This window comes from Mangifera indica, chromosome 5 (assembly GCF_011075055.1).
Source record: "Mangifera indica cultivar Alphonso chromosome 5, CATAS_Mindica_2.1, whole genome shotgun sequence".
In the NCBI taxonomy this organism is placed as follows: domain Eukaryota; kingdom Viridiplantae; phylum Streptophyta; class Magnoliopsida; order Sapindales; family Anacardiaceae; genus Mangifera; species Mangifera indica.
The window spans coordinates 14,793,255-14,812,074 of record NC_058141.1 but is presented as its reverse complement, the minus strand read 5'-3'; the positions used below and the strand labels follow the sequence as shown (position 1 = coordinate 14,812,074).

The 18,820-nt window shown below is 35.8% G+C and overlaps 4 protein-coding genes across 4 annotated transcripts; 3 read left to right on the top strand and 1 right to left on the bottom strand.

Annotated features, from left to right (window-relative positions):
• Nucleotides 1–1,717: 1,717 nt before the first annotated feature.
• On the top strand, nucleotides 1,718–5,363 carry LOC123217179 (B-cell receptor-associated protein 31-like). Its single transcript, XM_044637996.1, has 2 exons — nucleotides 1,718–2,530; nucleotides 4,632–5,363. The coding sequence occupies exons 1-2, from the start codon at nucleotides 2,245–2,247 to the stop codon at nucleotides 5,000–5,002; spliced, it is 657 nt and encodes a 218-aa protein (XP_044493931.1). The 5' UTR covers nucleotides 1,718–2,244; the 3' UTR covers nucleotides 5,003–5,363.
• A 122-nt stretch (nucleotides 5,364–5,485) lies between these two features.
• Nucleotides 5,486–7,941, bottom strand: LOC123217178 (putative pentatricopeptide repeat-containing protein At3g25060, mitochondrial). Its single transcript, XM_044637995.1, has one exon. It carries the CDS (start codon nucleotides 7,699–7,701, stop codon nucleotides 5,911–5,913), a length of 1,791 nt encoding a protein of 596 aa, XP_044493930.1. The 5' UTR covers nucleotides 7,702–7,941; the 3' UTR covers nucleotides 5,486–5,910.
• An 11-nt stretch (nucleotides 7,942–7,952) lies between these two features.
• On the top strand, nucleotides 7,953–12,811 carry LOC123217177 (probable methionine--tRNA ligase). Its single transcript, XM_044637994.1, has 14 exons — nucleotides 7,953–8,821; nucleotides 8,925–9,069; nucleotides 9,394–9,547; nucleotides 9,725–9,880; nucleotides 10,038–10,268; nucleotides 10,385–10,528; nucleotides 10,906–10,996; nucleotides 11,169–11,275; nucleotides 11,353–11,467; nucleotides 11,579–11,697; nucleotides 11,837–11,902; nucleotides 12,013–12,141; nucleotides 12,231–12,374; nucleotides 12,479–12,811. The coding sequence occupies exons 1-14, from the start codon at nucleotides 8,686–8,688 to the stop codon at nucleotides 12,611–12,613; spliced, it is 1,872 nt and encodes a 623-aa protein (XP_044493929.1). The 5' UTR covers nucleotides 7,953–8,685; the 3' UTR covers nucleotides 12,614–12,811.
• Nucleotides 12,812–12,931: 120 nt separating this feature from the next.
• On the top strand, nucleotides 12,932–18,668 carry LOC123217181 (GPI transamidase component PIG-S-like). Its single transcript, XM_044637998.1, is given in 15 exon segments — nucleotides 12,932–13,217; nucleotides 13,276–13,929; nucleotides 14,190–14,275; nucleotides 14,408–14,497; nucleotides 14,685–14,758; nucleotides 15,317–15,401; nucleotides 15,483–15,572; nucleotides 15,908–16,038; nucleotides 16,280–16,361; nucleotides 16,445–16,492; nucleotides 17,676–17,687; nucleotides 17,689–17,749; nucleotides 17,874–17,906; nucleotides 17,909–17,976; nucleotides 18,244–18,668. Coding segments are annotated over 15 exon segments (1,791 nt in total). The 5' UTR covers nucleotides 12,932–13,060; the 3' UTR covers nucleotides 18,364–18,668.
• Nucleotides 18,669–18,820: the final 152 nt, after the last annotated feature.

The window sequence follows — 18,820 nt, the reverse complement described above, 5'->3', positions numbered from 1 at the left end:
GATAATACATCAATGACTGTTGGTTGATTTTCTTGCTGAAAAGGTCAAAGAGAACCCCAGTCAACACCATTTGATCAAGACTTTATAATAATGAAGAAAAAAAAAAGCCCAAAGGCTTGGTCAACACTGATTAACCAAGCCTTCCTCTTATGTGGTCAGTCCTTGGGCTCTGTCGGTGAAGCTTAGGTTAAGAGAATTGCTGTATTTAACCAATCTTTGATGGATTATGATTTAAAAAAAAAAAACAAATTTAATGTGTATTTAGAAAATAATTGCAACTTTCATTAACTTTTAACAAGTCATGCTTGATTTTATATTCATAGCTTTTCCATTTCCTAACACTTTTAACAAGGAAGAAGCTCAACTTTATTTTGGAAAAAAAAAGTTTATCTTCAATAAAAAAATTAATAACAAGCAGGATTGAAATAAAGTCAAAGAAGCAAAGATTGCATTTTAGAGAAGTTCAAATGACTATTTCCACTCAAATTTTGTTAAAAGGATAGTTCTTTATACAAATTTGAAAAGTTTATGAAATATATGAAAAGACAAAATTAACCGATAAATTTTCCAAAAGTTAAATCTGAAAATTTTATAACATTTTCGGCCACTTTTGATTAATAATTATAAAAATTAAAAGATGATTTCATTTCCCTCAAGTTCGATGCTAATTAATATTTTGGATTTTATTATCGTTTTTCATCTCTTTTCAACTGCACGATGTATTTATTGTGATCTATCAAAGTGAATAATGAACTAAAAAAGTTACCAATTGCTTTACCAATGAAATTGGGATGATGTGTTTGAAAATATGGAGCTGATACTTGTACAATTAGCCTGCAATCCAAGACCATATTCCAGAGGTTATCAGTCATCCAAGTTAACAAAAGAAAATGGGAAAAATGCATATAGCATACAGAATTTGTCAACACCCGGAGCCTAGAAAACGAGCTTTCAGGCCACGAGAAAATTGCATGGTATTCATTTTTGGAATGTGGTACATTGCATTTGCACCTACAAATTTTTCCATCACATTATGGTCAGAGTTACAACATTCATCCAGGACCAAATTACTCTCAATATCACAAGACCTAGGTATCTGCAGCAAGTGACCATAAAGCGATTAAAATTCCAGTAACACCAGCATAGAAACAAACAGAAAAATAATCATATTTTCCAGCAGCTAATAATTTAAGAGATGGAATTATCACAGCTTGGTTTACTTTTCGCATGCAACTTCTCTGGGTTTATTGGATAATTGGTAGTTGTTCGTTGTGGGGTTGATTGGAAGTAAGATTTTATTTGATTGTTGTTGGATTTGTTTGGAGTGTTAATTGCTTGTAGTTTGGAATAAGAGGAAGTTGAGCGTTGGTTTTGCTCACAAAGCGATTGTGAAATAGTCTGCTAGGAGTGTTAGTACAATTGTACCGACTTTGCCATGAGAATGAAAGTAAGAGGAAGAGTCTCACGACTCTCACCAGTTAGATACGTAGTTTGAAAAGAAGAGCAAACGCTGTAATTTGTGAACCAGTAAGAGAAATTAGAAATAGAAATATTCTGACGTGAGCGTGAACTAGGGAAGTGTGCACCTTGTTGTTATTGTCCAGTTGTCAAATACAGCCATACACACTCTGTTTCCCTTTCCTTTCTTCACAAGCACACACTATTAAGACAGTTTAACATCCATTTTACAACCAAACGCTGCCTAAGCTACATTGTCATCTTACCTTTTTGTTTTCTTTTTTCTAGTTTTTTATGTTTTTAAACCCCGTTTCATTTCTCATGTTTTCACTTTTTTGACAATTGGCCTTTTTTCTTTTGGGCTCCGATTCTGTCATAAAGGATAGCAAAACCTGTTTCAACCAGTCAGCCCAATCACGGACCGCTGCTTATCCCCATTTCACACACCAGTGCCAGTATTAGTGGATTGCAGAACTGGGTTTCTTCAAAAAAGCTTCATTCTTCCTACTTAAGGCTAAATCCGCAGATCTTTGCCCTAAAATTCCTCATCTTCTAACATAAACCTTCACTTATCAAGTGTTTTTTTTTTCAAAGAAGAAATACAGCGATTTCCGTGCCTCATGTATCAGTTACTGTTATTGGTCTCATGTAAAGAACACAAGGTGTTTAACATAATTTTTTTCACTTCGATGGATCTGTAAGTCTTGAAGTGTAATACACATTGACAGAAAGTTCAAGAAATTTTTAAAAGTTGCTAGCTAGGGAAAGTTTTTGGCAGAAGCAGAGATGATTCAGTTGTTGTTTTTGGTTCTTTTTGCTGAGGGTGCTTTGGCTTTTCTTTTATTGGTAAAGATTGGACCTTTCAGAGAGCTTGTGATAAAGAGTTTGGATCAGCTGAAGATGGGGAAAGGTCCTGCTACTGTGAAAACTATTGCCGGTACTATGTTTGTGATTCTTCTGTCAAGCCTCACCAGCATTGTGAAGATCCAGAACAAAGGTGCGAAGCTGGGTACCATGTCACCAATGGATCAGGTTCTTTGGAGAACTCATTTGCTCGAGGCTTCACTCATTGGTATGATCTCGCTCTCTGTGGGTCCTTCTGTTTTGTGCTTTGTTTCTATAATTTGTTTTTCCATCGGATTTTTGTACTTGTGCCTCATTTAGATTCTCTTGTGGTGCTTAATGACACTGGTTTACATGGAAAGGGTTGTGCTTTCCAATTGTAAAATAAGGAAAACTCAACCTTTCCTGGGGGTATACGATCTAATGCTTTAAGAGATAGTATTTTAAAGTTTCAGATTTGTGATTATACATACAACAAGTCTAAAATATGTTTAAATTTCATGAAATTCATGGAGCCACATTATGTTTAACTGATACGACGGAGTCTGGAGTAATTATGGACTATTGGCTAAGTTACTAACAAACTCTGTGGCTTGTTTGAAGTTTCTACCAAACATATGGTCTCTTATAGGAAAAAAAAAAAAAACAAGCGGGCAGTTCTACAAAAATCACTCTATAATTTACAAAAGAACTCAAGCTGTTAACTTCTTTCAGAGGCCAACAGGCCCAAAATTCTACATTTGGTTAACACCGATTACAGCTTGCTTTTTTAGACTTGAGGCTGTTATCTTTTTCTTCCCAAGCTGAAATTTCCAATGTGATTTTGATGAGTTATATCATGTCTAATGTAAGTCATGTTTTTCATGTTTTTGCATCAATTTTCTCCATATGAATGGATTTGAATTGTTTAAAATGCGGTTCTTTCCTGGTGTTGCTTTGAAAATGTCAATTACACACATATTATGTTACGTCCCCTGGAATGTACATTGGAAATTCTGAATTTTAGAACTGAATGTAATATGTATTTTTTTTAAACAGAAAAGATTTGGATTACAATTTAAACTTTAAAGGATAAAATCTTCGGCATTCCCCCAAGAGACTAGGAAGGTGCTCCACCTCTCTGAATATACATTGAATATAATTCTCAAAAAGCTCTCCCAAATCTTCCCAACACCTTACTATTTACAATTTTATATTAATAAGAACTGGCAATAATTAATTTTAATTGGATTCTATATACTATTTATAATTCTAATATAATATTACTAATGATATTTAATAAATTGATAAACTCCAAAATAAATCCTAATATTCCTAAAATCCTAATATCCTAATTAAATTGCACTATTCCTAAATTACTTGGGGTGATCTAACTTATTACCATAAGAACTTCATGCTTCCATCTCCATAAGTTAGTTGATCAGCTCTTCTCTCTAAATCATTTTTATTTTCTCTGTTGTTCTCTCATCACATAACACTGGTTGCTGAGTTTCTTTGTAAGACTTATAGCATAGAAACAATGCATTTTTAGATTGAATACCGTCGGTAAGTGCATTTAAGTATTGGATGAATTTTGCATCAAATATGGCTATATTTGTACTTTGAAATTGAGGAACATATAAAGCAGTTAATGAGAAAGCTAATGTACTAGAAAGAATGGTGACTGGCTTATTAATGACTCAAATGATGAAGAGTGTACTGATTTTGTCCTACAGAATGTGATCTCCTCTGATCTTACTCTAACATGGAATGTTTATTTGAAGAAATTTAGAGAAATGATGTTAATTATGGTGCCTGATCACTAGAACTTTAATACTGTCAGGCCTCATAAAACAATGTGTTATCATGAATGAACAAATTAACTGCCATTTTTCTGTCAATGGGATTTGTTGAAATGAGTAAATACTCCTATTGTTTGTGTTTTCCAGTTGTTTTCTTTTTCCTGCTTGGGTCAGATAATACTGCAGCTGTATGGCATTTCTCTGTGTAAACAGTTAAAATGTGCTTAGGTTTCTTGAGAGGTTCTCTCCACTCTGAGATTCTCTGTGCTTGTTGCTTTCGCCAGCTAGTGGTTGCATTTACGGGCATGATGTTTCTGTTTATGCTTTTGCTATCATAAAACAAAATGGGGAAATTTCTTGTTGACTACATGTTTTTTCAGATCAACTGAATATATCTGGTAATTGGCACCCTGGCATTTGAGAGAGAAGCTCAATGTTGATTAATGAGTAAATTTTGATTGTTGTTGGCTATAATTATATTGTTATATCTCCTATCTCCTTATTTTTATACCTGTAACTCATCTATAATTGCCTGAGCTTATTTTGCAGGCTTTACCCTGTTTCTTGGATTCATAATAGATCGCACCCATCATTATCTTACAAAGCTTATTCAGTTTAAGGATGGTGTGGAATCTTCAAAAGAGGAAGTTATATCTCTACAAAAAGAAAAAATGCAGCTTAAAGAGGAGGAGGAGACAACTTCGAAGGAAATGAAGCAGCTAAAAGATGAACTTTTATCTCTATCAGAGAAACTAAAGAAGCTAAAGTTCGAATGTGAAGAAAAGGACAAGAAGCTTGAAACAGCTGAAGCTCATGTCCTCTCCCTCCAGAAACAATCTGCTGATCTACTGCTTGAATATGACCGTTTATTAGAAGACAACCAAAATCTTCAGAATCAAGCTCAAGGATACAAGAGTTGAGAAAATTTTGAATGACACCAACAATTCAAGTTCTGAAAATTACTTCTTTCAATGGTGATGTTGAATAAACATCTCCAAATTTCACGGAAATGCTCCCGGGTTGTTGATTTGGAAGGAGTGAAGGGGCCTGGCTATCGTTTTGCCTACCCAGTGTTGTTGAAAATTTGCAATTATCCTAATGTAGAAATTTTTGTTTGCTCAGCTTTTGTTTCCTGGTGTTTTAAGGATTTTTATATTTATTTTTTGAAAAAAAAAAAAAACTGATATTGCAAGTTAGATTTTCCTTGCGATTCAAATCAGTTAGCCGGTACAAGAGTGTTGGAAATTGCCAGATATCATAATCAAGCTCAGATTTCAGGAAGTCTGTTCAGAATTCATCAAGTTTTTCTTTTTTGGATAAGCACGGGCATGGGTAGAGACTGAGTATATGAATAAATTACGACATGCAAAATATAACACGCAAAATCACCTAGCATTCCTGGATTTCGTTTTATGGATTCGATCTACAGATGGATTTTCTTCGGAAATCATATACTAATTTTGGTAGCCATGGTTTCCTCGAGTGCATAAAATATAAAATAGTGATTAATTTAGTATTACAGGCTCTGTTTAACCTCTGTGAGCCAGTTGCAGTATTGATGAACTGAAAAATGGTTCTTCTGCGCAATTTTAGGTTTGGGGTTGAAGTATTGGCCAACAAGGAGAGCAAATTTTAAACTGAAAAAGTAATTGAAATTTCTCTCAGAAAATCTTCTGTTAATTTTGAAGATTAACTTGGTTGCTTTATGGTTATCTCCACCCACTTTAAGGTTCCATTTTTAACAGTACTCTGGCCTTTGCTCATCTCTTGAAGGCCATAAGCGATGGCAAGTCTCTTACTCTAATCAGCAATTTCGTTCACTTTCTTGTCAACTAATGCAATATTCAATCTTTGGAAGACTTGCTGTTTCTCTCATCTCTTGGTCCAACTTATCCAATAAATACGCGATATTTCCGTATTGATGGTGACTCTTATCTTCCATTATAAATGCATGGAGCTCTCCATTCACTTCAACTACACTATAGCCTGGCACTTTCTTCATCCCTGTTTTTCTCATCATCTTCCTTACTCCAGCTACTTCATCCCACTTCTTTCCCATGGCAAAGAAGTTTGATACCAACGCATGAATTCCCAAGTCATCCGGATTTAACTCAAGGACCTTCTTTGCCACGATCTCTCCAATGGACAATTTCCTATGATTCCGGCAGCCTGATAGCAGGGCAACCCAAACAGCAAGCCCCGGTTCATTTTTCATGGAATTTATAAGCTCGAGTGCTTCTTCCACTCGTCCTGCACGAGCCAAAAGATCAACCATACAAGCACAGTGCTTATCAGTTGGTAGAATTTTATATTCACTAACCATGAGATCAAACCAGTATTGACCTTCTTCTACCAGTCCTGAGTGACTAAGAGCTGATAGAAGAGATGCAAATGTAGAATGATCTGGTTTTATTTTTGTTTGTGTCATCTGGAGGAAGAGTGATAGAGCTTCCTTTCCATGTCCATGGATCCCATAGGTATCAATTATTACATTCCAGGAGATTACATCCCTATAATCCATCTGATCAAAGATTGCACGTGCACAAGAAGGAGCTCCACATTTTGAATACATGTCGATCACTGTAGTGCCCAAAACTCGATCAAACTCAAGCCTCCTGACAATATATCCATGTATAGACTTGCCCAATTTTAGAAAACCAATTTGTGAACATGCCAAAAGTGCACTCATGAGAGACACCGAATTGGGTTCAAACCCACAACTCTGCATCTCAATTAAAAGTTCAAGGGTATTTCCTGGTAAACCGTTTTGCGCAGAGCCAGAAATTAGTGCAGCCCAAGAAACAACGTTTTTGCGGGACATCTTCTTGAAAACCTGATAAGCAAGATTTAAATGTCCACTCTTAGCATACATATCCACAAGGCTGGTTTGAACTATGACAGTTAAATCGAGATCTCTCCTAATCATATAACCATGAATTGAGAGCCCCATTTTCAAGTCCCCAAGATCAGCACAAGCTTGAATCAACCCCACCATCACAATCTCATCTCCTTCAGTCCCCTCCTTTTGCATCCTTCTATATACATGGATCGCTTCACTTGGCTGGCCATTATAGGCAAACCCATTTATCATACAACTCCAAGAAACAAGGTCCTTTCTTTGCCTCTTATCAAACACAACCATAGCCGCATCCATTTTGCCACACTTGGCATACAAATTCAACATAGATGACCCAACAAACACATCGTTTTCATAACCAGAATCCATTGCTTTACTCCAAATTTTATCTCCCATGTTCAAGTTCATCAAGCTCACACATGCCTTAAGTGCAACGGTAAAAGTAGAGCTATCTGGTCTGGCACTCTCTTTTATCATTTGATTATAAATACCCAGGACTTCAGATGGGGATCCTTTACGAGAATATGCTATGATCATCGCATTGAAGCTATCTACACTTCGTTGGGGCAATTCATCGAACACTTTACGAGCTGATATGATATCGTTAATACGAGCATACGTAGCAATGAGTCGGCCAATGGAGTTTCCATATGTGGAGAGCTTAGTTTTAAGCATGAAAGCATGGATTTTCATTATGGTTGTTTTCTCTTTAGCGGTTAAGAGGAGGGCTTTTAGGTGCTTTGAAAATGTAAAACTGCACATTTGGGGGAGCAAAATCTTTAATTTGTTAATACAACTTAAAACCCTATAGCTGGACAGGGGAGAAAATGGAGGTTAAGGAGCCCGAATGTAACATTAAAAATAAATGAGATTGTCAAAAATAGTATGGCAGCAAAACACAACGCTTAAGGCTCTTCCTATACCGGTAACTGGGCTATGCAGATGGGAACAAGAACCCGAGTCGATCACATAATAGTTAAAGGTAAAAGAGCTGTAACTTCAAATGTTCTGTATTCCATCGGAAGCATATGTGATTTTATTCTTTCGGCGAACTTTTATCTTGCTTGAGAAAGACTCTTTTCCGAGGAAAAAAATTAGCTAGATAAAAAAGCGTAAAAATCTTCCAAAAAGAGAGGGGGAAAAAATCATTATCCTCCAATAAAATTTCATCATTTCATAAAGAAGATAAAGTTTACATTCCAATTCCATTTCTTTTTCATTAATCAATTAGATTCCAGTGGGAGGCTGGTGGTGTTATAGCTCTTTTCTTTCTTCTTTTTGTGCTGTGGATGAACATTCATGCTCCACTGGCTTCCTCTTGTCCGCCTATTAAGTTGCTGGGTGAGTGGGTTCTGATTCTCCCACTTCCTCCTTTAACTAGTTGACAAACCCATGTAGAATTTTTCACTCAAAAGAGACAATTACTCTATGTCAAGAGAATACTTTCATTGTAACGGCCTCAAGCATTTATTTGTTGGGTGGTCATATCACTAATCTTTTTAACGTTTCATTTGCTTGAAAAAGTCAATATTCATAAGGGAAAGTTGGTGGAATTAAAAACCCTACTTGCTTTTACAACTAATCTTGTTTAAGAGTCTAATACCATAACATCACAACTACCCACTGTCTTGCTTGTCAATTCTTCTCCAACCCTTTGAAACACCGCGTTTCAGTTACTGCGCTCTGTCGCTTGGCAAGCTGAAACAATCTTCTTTATCATCCTTATCTTTCTCTGCGGTGGTTTATATGGAGGAGCAACGACTAGATAGTGAAACAGATAAGAAAGAAGCAAAGCTACCGATACCCGGAAAGAGAAACATACTAATAACCAGCGCTTTGCCTTACGTCAACAACGTCCCTCATCTTGGCAACATAATTGGCTGTGAGTATATAAACTATGAAAGTTCCTTGTTTTTGATCTCTTTAGCTTTGGTTGTTTCTATTTACAGGGAGTTCCATAATTGCTTCACTTGTATATATATCAGGTGTTTTAAGTGCTGATGTTTTTGCTCGTTACTGCCGACTCCGTGGCTATAATATTGTTTACATATGTGGGACTGATGAATATGGTACGGCCACTGAAACTAAGGCTATGGAGGAGAATTGTACCCCGCAACAGATTTGCGATAAGTGAGTTCTTATATATATACATCCAGTCTTATATATGTATATATGGTCAATATAGTAGAGTTCTAAAGTTAACATAATTTGTGGTTTAGAGAAACAATAAGTTGTTGTGTTCCATCTTTTATCTCTTGAAGATGTTGTTCTGTCTCTTCATTACATCTTTGATTAATAAGTTATGGCCATGTTAATTCCTTACATAGCCATGGCTTCTGTTCTTTGTTAAATTGCTTTGGTATCATTTTGAAGTTAAGAATAGGTTATTCCACTTGTTGAATGGTTTGAAAAATTTATGTTCATTTCTTTTAGCTTGTGCTTCCTGCCTTTCAGATACCATGCAATACACAAAGCAGTTTACGATTGGTTTAATATAAGTTTTGATGAATTTGGACGCACATCAACTCCTCAGCAAACTGAAATTTGCCAAGCAATTTTCAAGAAATTGTTGGAAAACAATTGGCTTTCTGAAAATACAATGCAGCAGGTAAGTAGTAAGGCAACATATAGATGCTATTCTGCTATGGGGGCTCACAAAGGCTTTCCTGCACTTAAAAGTTCAATAATTAATGTTCTGATATCTTTTCTTGGCAAGAAATCTGCTTTTGTGCTAACCTGGGGCTAAATTGCTCTTTCATGAACTTGAATTTGAAAAATGTTGCAGCTTTACTGTGATAAATGTGAGCGATTCTTAGCTGACCGGCTTGTGGAAGGCGCCTGCCCAACTCTTGGCTGCAATTATGATTCTGCTCGGGGGGATCAATGTGAAAAGTGTGGAAGACTGTTGAATCCAACTGAACTTATAGATCCTAGATGCAAGGTACACACAGCCTTTTCATCTATACCATTCAAGCCTGTTCCTATGATGACACTTCAGAAGAATTTCGTTGATTAAATGCTATTGTTGATTATGCTATTTATAATTTTGAACCATAGGTGCCAAACATATAATTTGTTTAAACTTGTATTCTCTACAGGTATGTCAGATGACTCCAAGAATTCGTGATACAAATCACTTGTTTTTGGAGCTCCCACTGATTAAAGATAAACTGGAAGAATATATCAGTAACATGTCAGTTGCTGGATCTTGGAGCCAGAATGCTGTGCAAGCCACATATGCATGGCTCAAAGAAGGGCTGAAACCTCGCTGCATTACCAGGGATCTTAAGTGGGGTGTTCCTGTTCCACATGAAAAATTTAAGGATAAGGTTGGCATAAAATTTAGATACCTGAGACTGACCCTTCTCTTTCAAGCACGGAAGTTTAGTATTCTAATCTTATTTAAAGTTGATTGATCAAACTTTTCCAATCACATGATGTTTAGGTCTTCTATGTATGGTTTGATGCACCTATTGGTTATATCTCTATTACTTCATGTTATACTTCTGATTGGAAGAAGTGGTGGAACAACCCTGAAAATGTGGAGCTATATCAATTTATGGGAAAGGACAATGTGCCATTCCACACCGTAAGAGTTTTCTCTTAATTTCTGTGATTGTTTTCTTCTAACTAGTACTGCTATTGAGTTTCACTGAAGGACTATAGGTAGAATTCTACCTTTTGTAATTAATCCATGATAGTGTTCAAGTAATAGAAGGTAATATTGAGAATCCAGCTCTTGGAACTAATCAACTGACACCAGACATATGTATGCCCACAAACCACACCTTCCAAGTCCAACCTTGATTATTAGTCACAGTATTTATTAAACTAGGTGTTCTGTATAGTTGAGAAATAAACGGGGGGACTTGTATACATGTAGTTTGGTATATGTTACAGGATTTATATGCTAACTGTAGAGTTTGATATTTGAGATGATTCTTTCCTTGAATTTTCTGATTCTAGGTTATGTTTCCATCCACACTTCTTGGGACTGGAGAAAACTGGACACTAATGAAGAGCATTAGTGTTACAGAGTACTTAAACTATGAAGCAGGTATAAGCACTTGTCTTAACATAAAATTGCCCAATAATATTTCCTCAAAGTCATAATCATTGGGCGCCTGGAACATCCAATTTACTTATGCTGGTTGCTGACGTTTTAGTTTCTGCAATTTGATAAAATTTTTGCAGATAGTTTTTTCATGATTAATTGCATGATACTACAGGAAAGTTCTCCAAGAGCAAGGGAGTAGGAGTTTTTGGCAATGATGCCAAAGATACAAATATTCCTGCTGAAGTGTGGAGATATTATTTGCTAACTAACAGGCCAGAGGTGAGTTCAATAGAGGTAGCATCTAGTTATCATCTATAATTTTCTGCTTGCTGATGCAGATGGGTTTGTTTGGTTAGGTCTCAGATACACTGTTTACATGGGAGGACTTCCAAGCAAAATTAAATACTGAGTTGCTGAATAATTTGGGAAATTTTGTTAACCGAGTATTGAGCTTCATTATCAAACCTCCAGGTTAGCTGCCTCAAAAGATTTAGGTCCTTCAATTCCTTCCTAAAATAATCTTTTGGTTTATAAATCTCTCCTTCATATAAGTTGGTTTTCTGTGATAATTTCTTTTTTCAGGACGAGGATATGGATCTGTCATTCCTGATGCTCCAGAGGCAGATTTACACCCCTTAACAAAGGCGTTAGCTGAAAAACTCGGAAACTACATTGACCAATATGTAGAAGCCATGGAGAAGGTGGTGAATTAAACATCACAAATATTGTCTGTTGTAATTCAATTATATTGCTAAGAGCCATGTGAAATCTTTTTTTTTTTTTTTCTGTATCAATTTACGTATTACAAATAAGGATGTATTCATTTTGGATTTGACATAGGTTAAACTTAAGCAAGGACTCAGAATTGGAATGAGCATCTCAAGTGAGGGGAATGCATATCTGCAAGTAAGACTCCATTAAAACTTGCTTAATCTTGAAGTCATCAATATGTTAATCATAGTTCTTTCTATCTTTATATACTGATCATTTCATGAACCTTCTGATATGGAATTCAGGAGAGCAAGTTCTGGAAGCTTTACAATGAAGATAAAGCTTCCTGCTCTGTCGTTATAAAAACTTCGGTGGGGCTAGTTTACCTTCTAGCATGTCTGTTAGAACCTTTCATGCCCTCATTTTCTCTGGAGGTATCCATTCTCTGCAATTTCACTTCATCACATACTTAAAATGTACTTGGTGATTCTAATGCTTTGTTTTTTTTTTTTGAACTCTCAAGGTACTGAAACAACTTAATTTTCCCATTGATAAACAATTTTCGCTTTCTGATGAGACTGGGAGTCTGGAGAGGGCAAGAAAGCCATGGGAGCTTATACCTGTTGGTCATAGAATTGGGACACCATCTCCACTATTTAAGGAAATGGTATAAATTTTCTTCAATTCAACTTGTTTGTTTACTTGTTCCAGCATATTTTTCTGCCAAAGAATTGCTAAGTCTAAGCAATTGTTACTGTTTATAATATACAGAAAGATGAGGATGTCAAGTTGTTCAGGGAGAAGTTTGCTGGAACGCAAGCTGATAGAGCTGTAAAGGCAGAAGCTGAAGCGAAAAAGATAGCTGAACAATTGAAGGAAACAAAAATCTCTGGACCATCAGATTGATTTTGTAGTTGGAAAATACTAATAAAATTATGCATACAAACAATGATATGTTATAATGTGATTGAATTTTTTTTATATTTAATTTTGAACTGTTTATTCGTATAATAATACGTTATTGTTTATACATAAAATTGTATACAAAAAATTATATACTTAACACTATTCAAAAAATAAAGGATCATTTGTATTGTGTTGTTAGGATAAGACCAAGCAAAGCAATTATTTTTCAGTTTGTTATGGATGATGCGTCGATGGACTCAAGCTCAGTTCGGTTTAAATTCAGCTTTATGACCACATGCTGAAAGTCAAGAGATCAAATGACTGAGCTAAGAGGCTTCGGTTTCTTAAGCTGAAAAAGTAATACATTTCAATAATGTAATTTGTGTCTAATTTTACTGAGAGTAAGTAAAGGCAGTTCAACTGAAAACGAGCTTCAAAGCTTGAAAAATGTCCGAAATCTCAACCGAAATATCGGAACCTTCCGATACTAAAGCTAAAGAAACTAGCAAATCATCGGAACTGGACCCTGGAAGCGTGCGCACCACCAAACCTGGGACAAAGCGGCTATTCCTGGCACTATCCGTCTTATTCTCCTTCCTCCTAGGTAATATTCGTCACATTCACTTCTGGTACATTTACTTGTTGCTTTATTTTTCGTTCAGGTTTCCCTTTCTTATGGAAATCGGTAGAAATCTATCGCTCCTCGCTTCCATTTACCGAAATTTCAGAATTGGAATCAAATCCATCTTTATCATTCTCGTGCCGGTTTCAAGCTATATTTTTGAACTTTAATTCAAATTTCAACCCTAACCGTCTCCAACTTTCTATTCTTAACCATATTACTAAACTAACCTCCAGTCACTCGCAATGCGGTTCCTGTACTAATAACCCCGCCCTCTCTGTCACCGTTGACTCTAGTTCTCACTGTGTTCAAACAAATTTTACTGATAATCTCTACCGATGTGGCACCATCACTGTCATTGATTTCCATCAGAATGATGAAGATGTTGATGAGTTTTTGGAGTCGGTTATGAAAGGGAAGAATGTTTATAGTGTGGTGGTGGTAAATGGGGATGGGGTTGGAGAGGGGGTTAAGGCAGTGGTAGGGAAGTATAGACATGGGCGGATTGTTGGGAGGGTTGACGATGAGGCAGAAGTTGTGTTGAGAGTTGCGGAGATATTTGTGAAGGTGTTTGTGGATGGAGGAACAGAGAAAGGGTTGATTCATGAGGAGTTTATGCCAGTGGGTGCTGATGGCAGGATTGTGCTTTCATTTAATTTGCTTAATGCTGAACCCAATGATTGGGTTAATGGTTCTAGTTTGAGTGCTGCTTATTATTCTTAAATCAAGAAGAATAAGAAATATCCGAAAAGGATTGTCACTAATGACCTAAAATATACTTTTCAGTTGGATAATTCAGTTTGAAATTAGAATCCTTGTTTGTTTGTATAATAGTAAAATTCAAAACATTCTATGATATATCAAGAAGTTTGGATGGGATCCCACAAACATGTTTGAACTTAATTTCAAATCGTTTTCTAGCAGATTTTCATTTTCTATTCCCATGTATCTGTAGGGATTTCCAGAGAATAGATGAAACATTTTTGACCCCTATAATTGAATTTTTGGGACCTATTGCAAACATAAGTGCTGAAAGTCAGGTAATGTTTCTTTCTTCCTTTTGTGTGCACCTTTTTTTTTTTTAAAAAAAAAGAACGTTCATTATTTGGTATTATAACCATTCATGTGCTTCTGATTGTGGTTTCAGTTTTGTTCTTCCTGCTCACTTTTAGGTTTTATGCCATGCACCAAAATCGTCATTTTTGTATTGGGATGAAAAGAGGAAGAGCTACATCTTTAGTACTAAGGATCTTCCTTTCTTTGTATGTTTCTTTTCTTCACTTTTTATGTCTGAAAGCTTTACCTGGAAATATTTGAACAATGTTAATATTAAACAAATGCCATCCACCCACACAGACACACAAACATAAAAGAATGGTTATTTATCATGCTTCAAAATGTACTGATTTTATTCTTTTTACTAATAATGTTGCTATCCACATTCAATAGGTGAATTGAAATGAGTGGCACTTAGATACTTCAATTGCAGCAGGCGGGCGATCAAAGATATTACAATTTGTGGTGTATATCCTTTAACTCATTCTCCATATATTTCTTTCTTCATATTAATGTATAAATCTAGTTGTTATAGCATGATTTTGTTGAATTGATATGAATGGATGGTACTGTCTACTTAGCCTAAATAATGCTTACTGACTAAACCTTCATATAATTTTAAGAATTTATTTCTGCACTCTCTTATGCTTTTATAGACACACATATGCTACCGGCAACAGCATTTGGTATTTTTCAACTTCTCTTTTTTTTTTTTTACAATTGATCTTTACAAAGACAGTCATGGGACCAATTCTAATTGGATGGGGTGCAGATTTATGACTAAGTTTCTGTGGATGGTCTTGGACCTATACAGAGTAATTTGCATCATGTTAATTTTGTTTATATAAGTGTGCTATATATTCTAGACATTTTTGTACTTTTTCTAATTCCATCATCTCAAGTGCTTTCACAATTTGTTTAGTTTATGTTGATGAGAGAGATGTTGAAAGTATGTTATCACTAATAAGAAGAATATTATCTCATTTCAGAGTTCACATATCAGCTTTCTTTCCTTGTGCTTCCAGATACATACCATCTGCAAAGGAGTGCCCTCTTCTCTTACAGCCTCCAAATGGGGAAATTTCTAGGACAAATGGCTTTATATCCCCAGTAAGTTATCATATTTTCATTATATCATATTCATTGTTTTCAATTTCATATAATTATGACATTTCTGATGAGAACTTATAGATGTGGGGAGGTGTTATTGTCTGGAACCCTCAAAGCTGTTTGAAAGATTCTGAAAGTAAGCATACTGCCAGGCATACAATGTCCCCTGAGGTTAGATGTTTGTCCATAGTTATCTTGAGTATATCATTCAAATAACATTTCTTAAATGAGCTTTAGCTTTTCAATTCTGTATGGAAGCTGACTAGAGCTTAGCTTCATTGGACTTATTCATAATTTATTGTTAAATTATGATTCATGCTAAGCTTAGAAGGAAAGACAAGTGTAAAATATATTTGAAGCTTGCTGAACAGTATAGTCTAATATATGCCTGAAAGATTAGACTATATCATTTTTCTCATAACTATATTTTAAAATAACTAGCAACCCATTTTTAGTAGTTGTTGATTTAATTTTCTCTAAATTGATACATGCATATTGTGAAACAGAATCTTCAGGATGTTTTTGAGGTTTTCATGGGGCAGTTCAGGCAGCTTTTTGGTCTTAAATCAGATAACCTATATGTAGGTGCATTAGACAAATTTCACCTTTTACCTAGTGAAAGAGGCTTCACAGAATGGTAAGGATAACTTTCTTCTAGAATTAATCAAAAGAACTTGGTGGTTTGACTAATTTTATCACATCTCGGTTAATATCTTCTTATATAAGTTTTCATATTAAAATTTTTTGGCAAGTGTAATGTTGATTGCAGTTGATCTCATGCAGATGCTTTTTGGGACAATATTGTTAAAAGGAATTTTGAAGGCAGTTGAGTGCAGTCAATATACCATTCTTTTTTTCTTTATTTTGTTCTTCTGTAGGGAATTAGATGTCTTGTCACGGCAGCATTCATGCTTTAATCTTCATTCATGTGCCACAACACTATGGTCCCTTTCTAGATTGGTATGTGCAGCATCAATAAAATGATAATCTCTCTCATTTAGCTGGCATTTCTGATGCAAGTATGATAAACTTGTTTTTTCCAGGTTCAATCACTTCCAAGGATGATAATTATGGATGAAATAGGAAAACAGGTGAGTTGTCAAGATGGTTTTGTTGATTGAATGGCTATATGAATTTTCAATCTGAACCACGAGTTTAGGCAATTAGGAATTTGTTACATGTTTAACTATTTATATTTGTATGATTGATGCAGAAAATATTATTTTTATTGTCCTTTACTTTTCTGAATCAGATCTTTAGGTTAATTTGTGATCTATATTAATAAGTCACTGCACATTGTCCTTTCTTCATTTCCTGGTATTTTAGTTGTATGTGAATTGAAACTGTTGCCTAGATTAAGTTTTCAAGATGTAGTAGTCCAAGTCTAAACTTTATAGGTGCAATTCTACTCCGAGTTTTGATCTGAGCTACTGTTCTTATTTGTTTGAATCCCTGCAATTTTTGTTTATTTATGAGAGCTTGATGTTTCAAGTTTCTGTTCTGATGTGGTTAAGTGTTAGAGCCAAAGTATTTGTGAGAAGGAAGGATAAAAGAAGGACACATGGCAGTGAATTAAGAAAGATACAGGTCAGCCAACAATTGAAGACAATTGGCAGCAGAGTTTTCAACCAGCATGGAAAAGGAAAAGACAAACTGGAGTGGGGAAATGTCAACTATCACAAGAAAGGAAAATCTCCCGACCACCTTAGCAGGTTCAGAGAGACTGTAGCAGAAGAACAGAAGCGTCAGGCGACAAATGCAAAGGTAGCCGACAGCCAAGCAGAGGAGAGAGAGGGAGAGAGATATAAACCTGGAGAGGAAACGTTCCTGGACTAAGGAGAATCAAGCAGGAAAAGAAGGGAGGGCCAGCCCTTGAGTGCTGGATTAGTGGGGGCTGAGAGCCTAGTTATTTTGTATTTTTGCATTTTGTTGATCTGTATTTTGATTCTCGTGGATTATCCACAGTATTGGGTAACAGTTATTCAGTGTTTATTTTTGCAGGAACAATATGTAGCCAAACTCAATATTTATATCCATTAAGGTTTAATACAATCTACAAATTACAATTGTTCCAAATCACTTCTGCTTGTTTACAAATTGTGTTGTTTGTGAGAGTGAGGCTGGAGACTTGGCTTGGGCAGTCGATTGCTGCTTGGTCACTTGACTAGGCTGAGACACAGGTGAAACACTGCAGCAGCATAACAGCTCCGACGAACTCAGGCCTGCATCATTAAGTAGCTAATTCTATGTTGATCTGTGTGAACTTGTGAGCAGGTTAAGTTTTTCTCTTAATGCAGCAAAACTGGCTCAGAATAGTGCCTCTGTAGGGGTTTATGAAGCTTCGGCTGGTAAGTTTCTGTTCTACTTTTAGGAGGTTCTCATTTGTTTTGGGCCTCAGTTTTGAAGGCTGCCTCCACATTTCCTACCAGCATGGAATGAGCCTAAAATATTTTATACCATCCCTTTTATCAGTTTCTTCAAGGCAAGCAAGGTCCCTGGCAGAAGATGCTTTTTTCACCCATCGATTATGTCTGTCAGTTACTACTCATTTGAGCGCTGTTTTGCAGTCTACTCAGTTAGTCTTTCAATAACATCTTATCCTGCCACCAAGTCACAGGAAAATCATCTTATGCACTGTTTTTTGTTTGATTCTACTGAACTTATATATAAACAACTCAGGTATATATAAATACTTGTCAATTCTTTCTACTAATTGAATTTCCAAAATACCCAATTAAGAACTGTTACCTAAGAAATTCTTTCTACTACTTGTCTATTGTTATAACATGCCTGTTTCTGGTGGACTTTTTCTCCTATAATGTGGTCACTTGTATTTGCACAGCCATTCTTTTTGCCAGTTTCGATGCATATCCTTCTAGCCGCCCTGAGAGAATGGAAAAGGTACAAGCAAGAAAAGGCCAAGTACTTGGCATGGATAGCCAATGAAAAGGCAGTGTCGTAATCATTCCTTGAGCCCATAACTAGAGAAATACATAACTTACTGCAAAACAAACTGAATCTAGTCAGCAGCCAGCGTCTGTGTGGGTGGTAGACAGTCCATGTATACTTCAGAAATTTTTTCAATGATGCTGATAGACAGTTGGTAGACATAAGAGTGTACAAATTTTGAAATAAGGCGCTTGGGTAGTTTTATACTATTTTATGGAGTGTTATTGCATGTGTTATTTATCCAATTTCATTATGCATGATTGATATGCCACATTTTGGCCCTTTCGGCTGTTTGTTTTACATACCCATTTTGATTTCTGATTTTGAATTTGGTAAGGAAACGAGTCCAATCAAAAGCTTGGTGTCGAGTCAGCTGCTAAATTTAACACATTTTCTTCCATTCGATTAATGGCAATAGAGACATAATAACATCACATTCATCGTGACAATAAGAGTCATGCTAACATCTC

What these genes read in the sequence shown, in the direction of transcription:
- LOC123217179 (XM_044637996.1), top strand. Translation starts at nt 2,245, where the DNA reads ATGATTCAGTTGTTGTTTTTGGTTCTTTTTGCTGAGGGTGCTTTGGCT. An exon ending in GCTCGAGGCTTCACTCATTG is followed by an intron (nt 2,531 to 4,631) that starts GTATGATCTCGC and finishes CTTATTTTGCAG; the next exon opens with GCTTTACCCTGTTTCTTGGA.
- LOC123217177 (XM_044637994.1), top strand. Translation starts at nt 8,686, where the DNA reads ATGGAGGAGCAACGACTAGATAGTGAAACAGATAAGAAAGAAGCAAAG. An exon ending in CCGCAACAGATTTGCGATAA is followed by an intron (nt 9,070 to 9,393) that starts GTGAGTTCTTAT and finishes CCTGCCTTTCAG; the next exon opens with ATACCATGCAATACACAAAG. An exon ending in TGCCCTCATTTTCTCTGGAG is followed by an intron (nt 12,142 to 12,230) that starts GTATCCATTCTC and finishes TGAACTCTCAAG; the next exon opens with GTACTGAAACAACTTAATTT.
- LOC123217178 (XM_044637995.1), bottom strand. Translation starts at nt 7,701, where the DNA reads ATGTGCAGTTTTACATTTTCAAAGCACCTAAAAGCCCTCCTCTTAACC.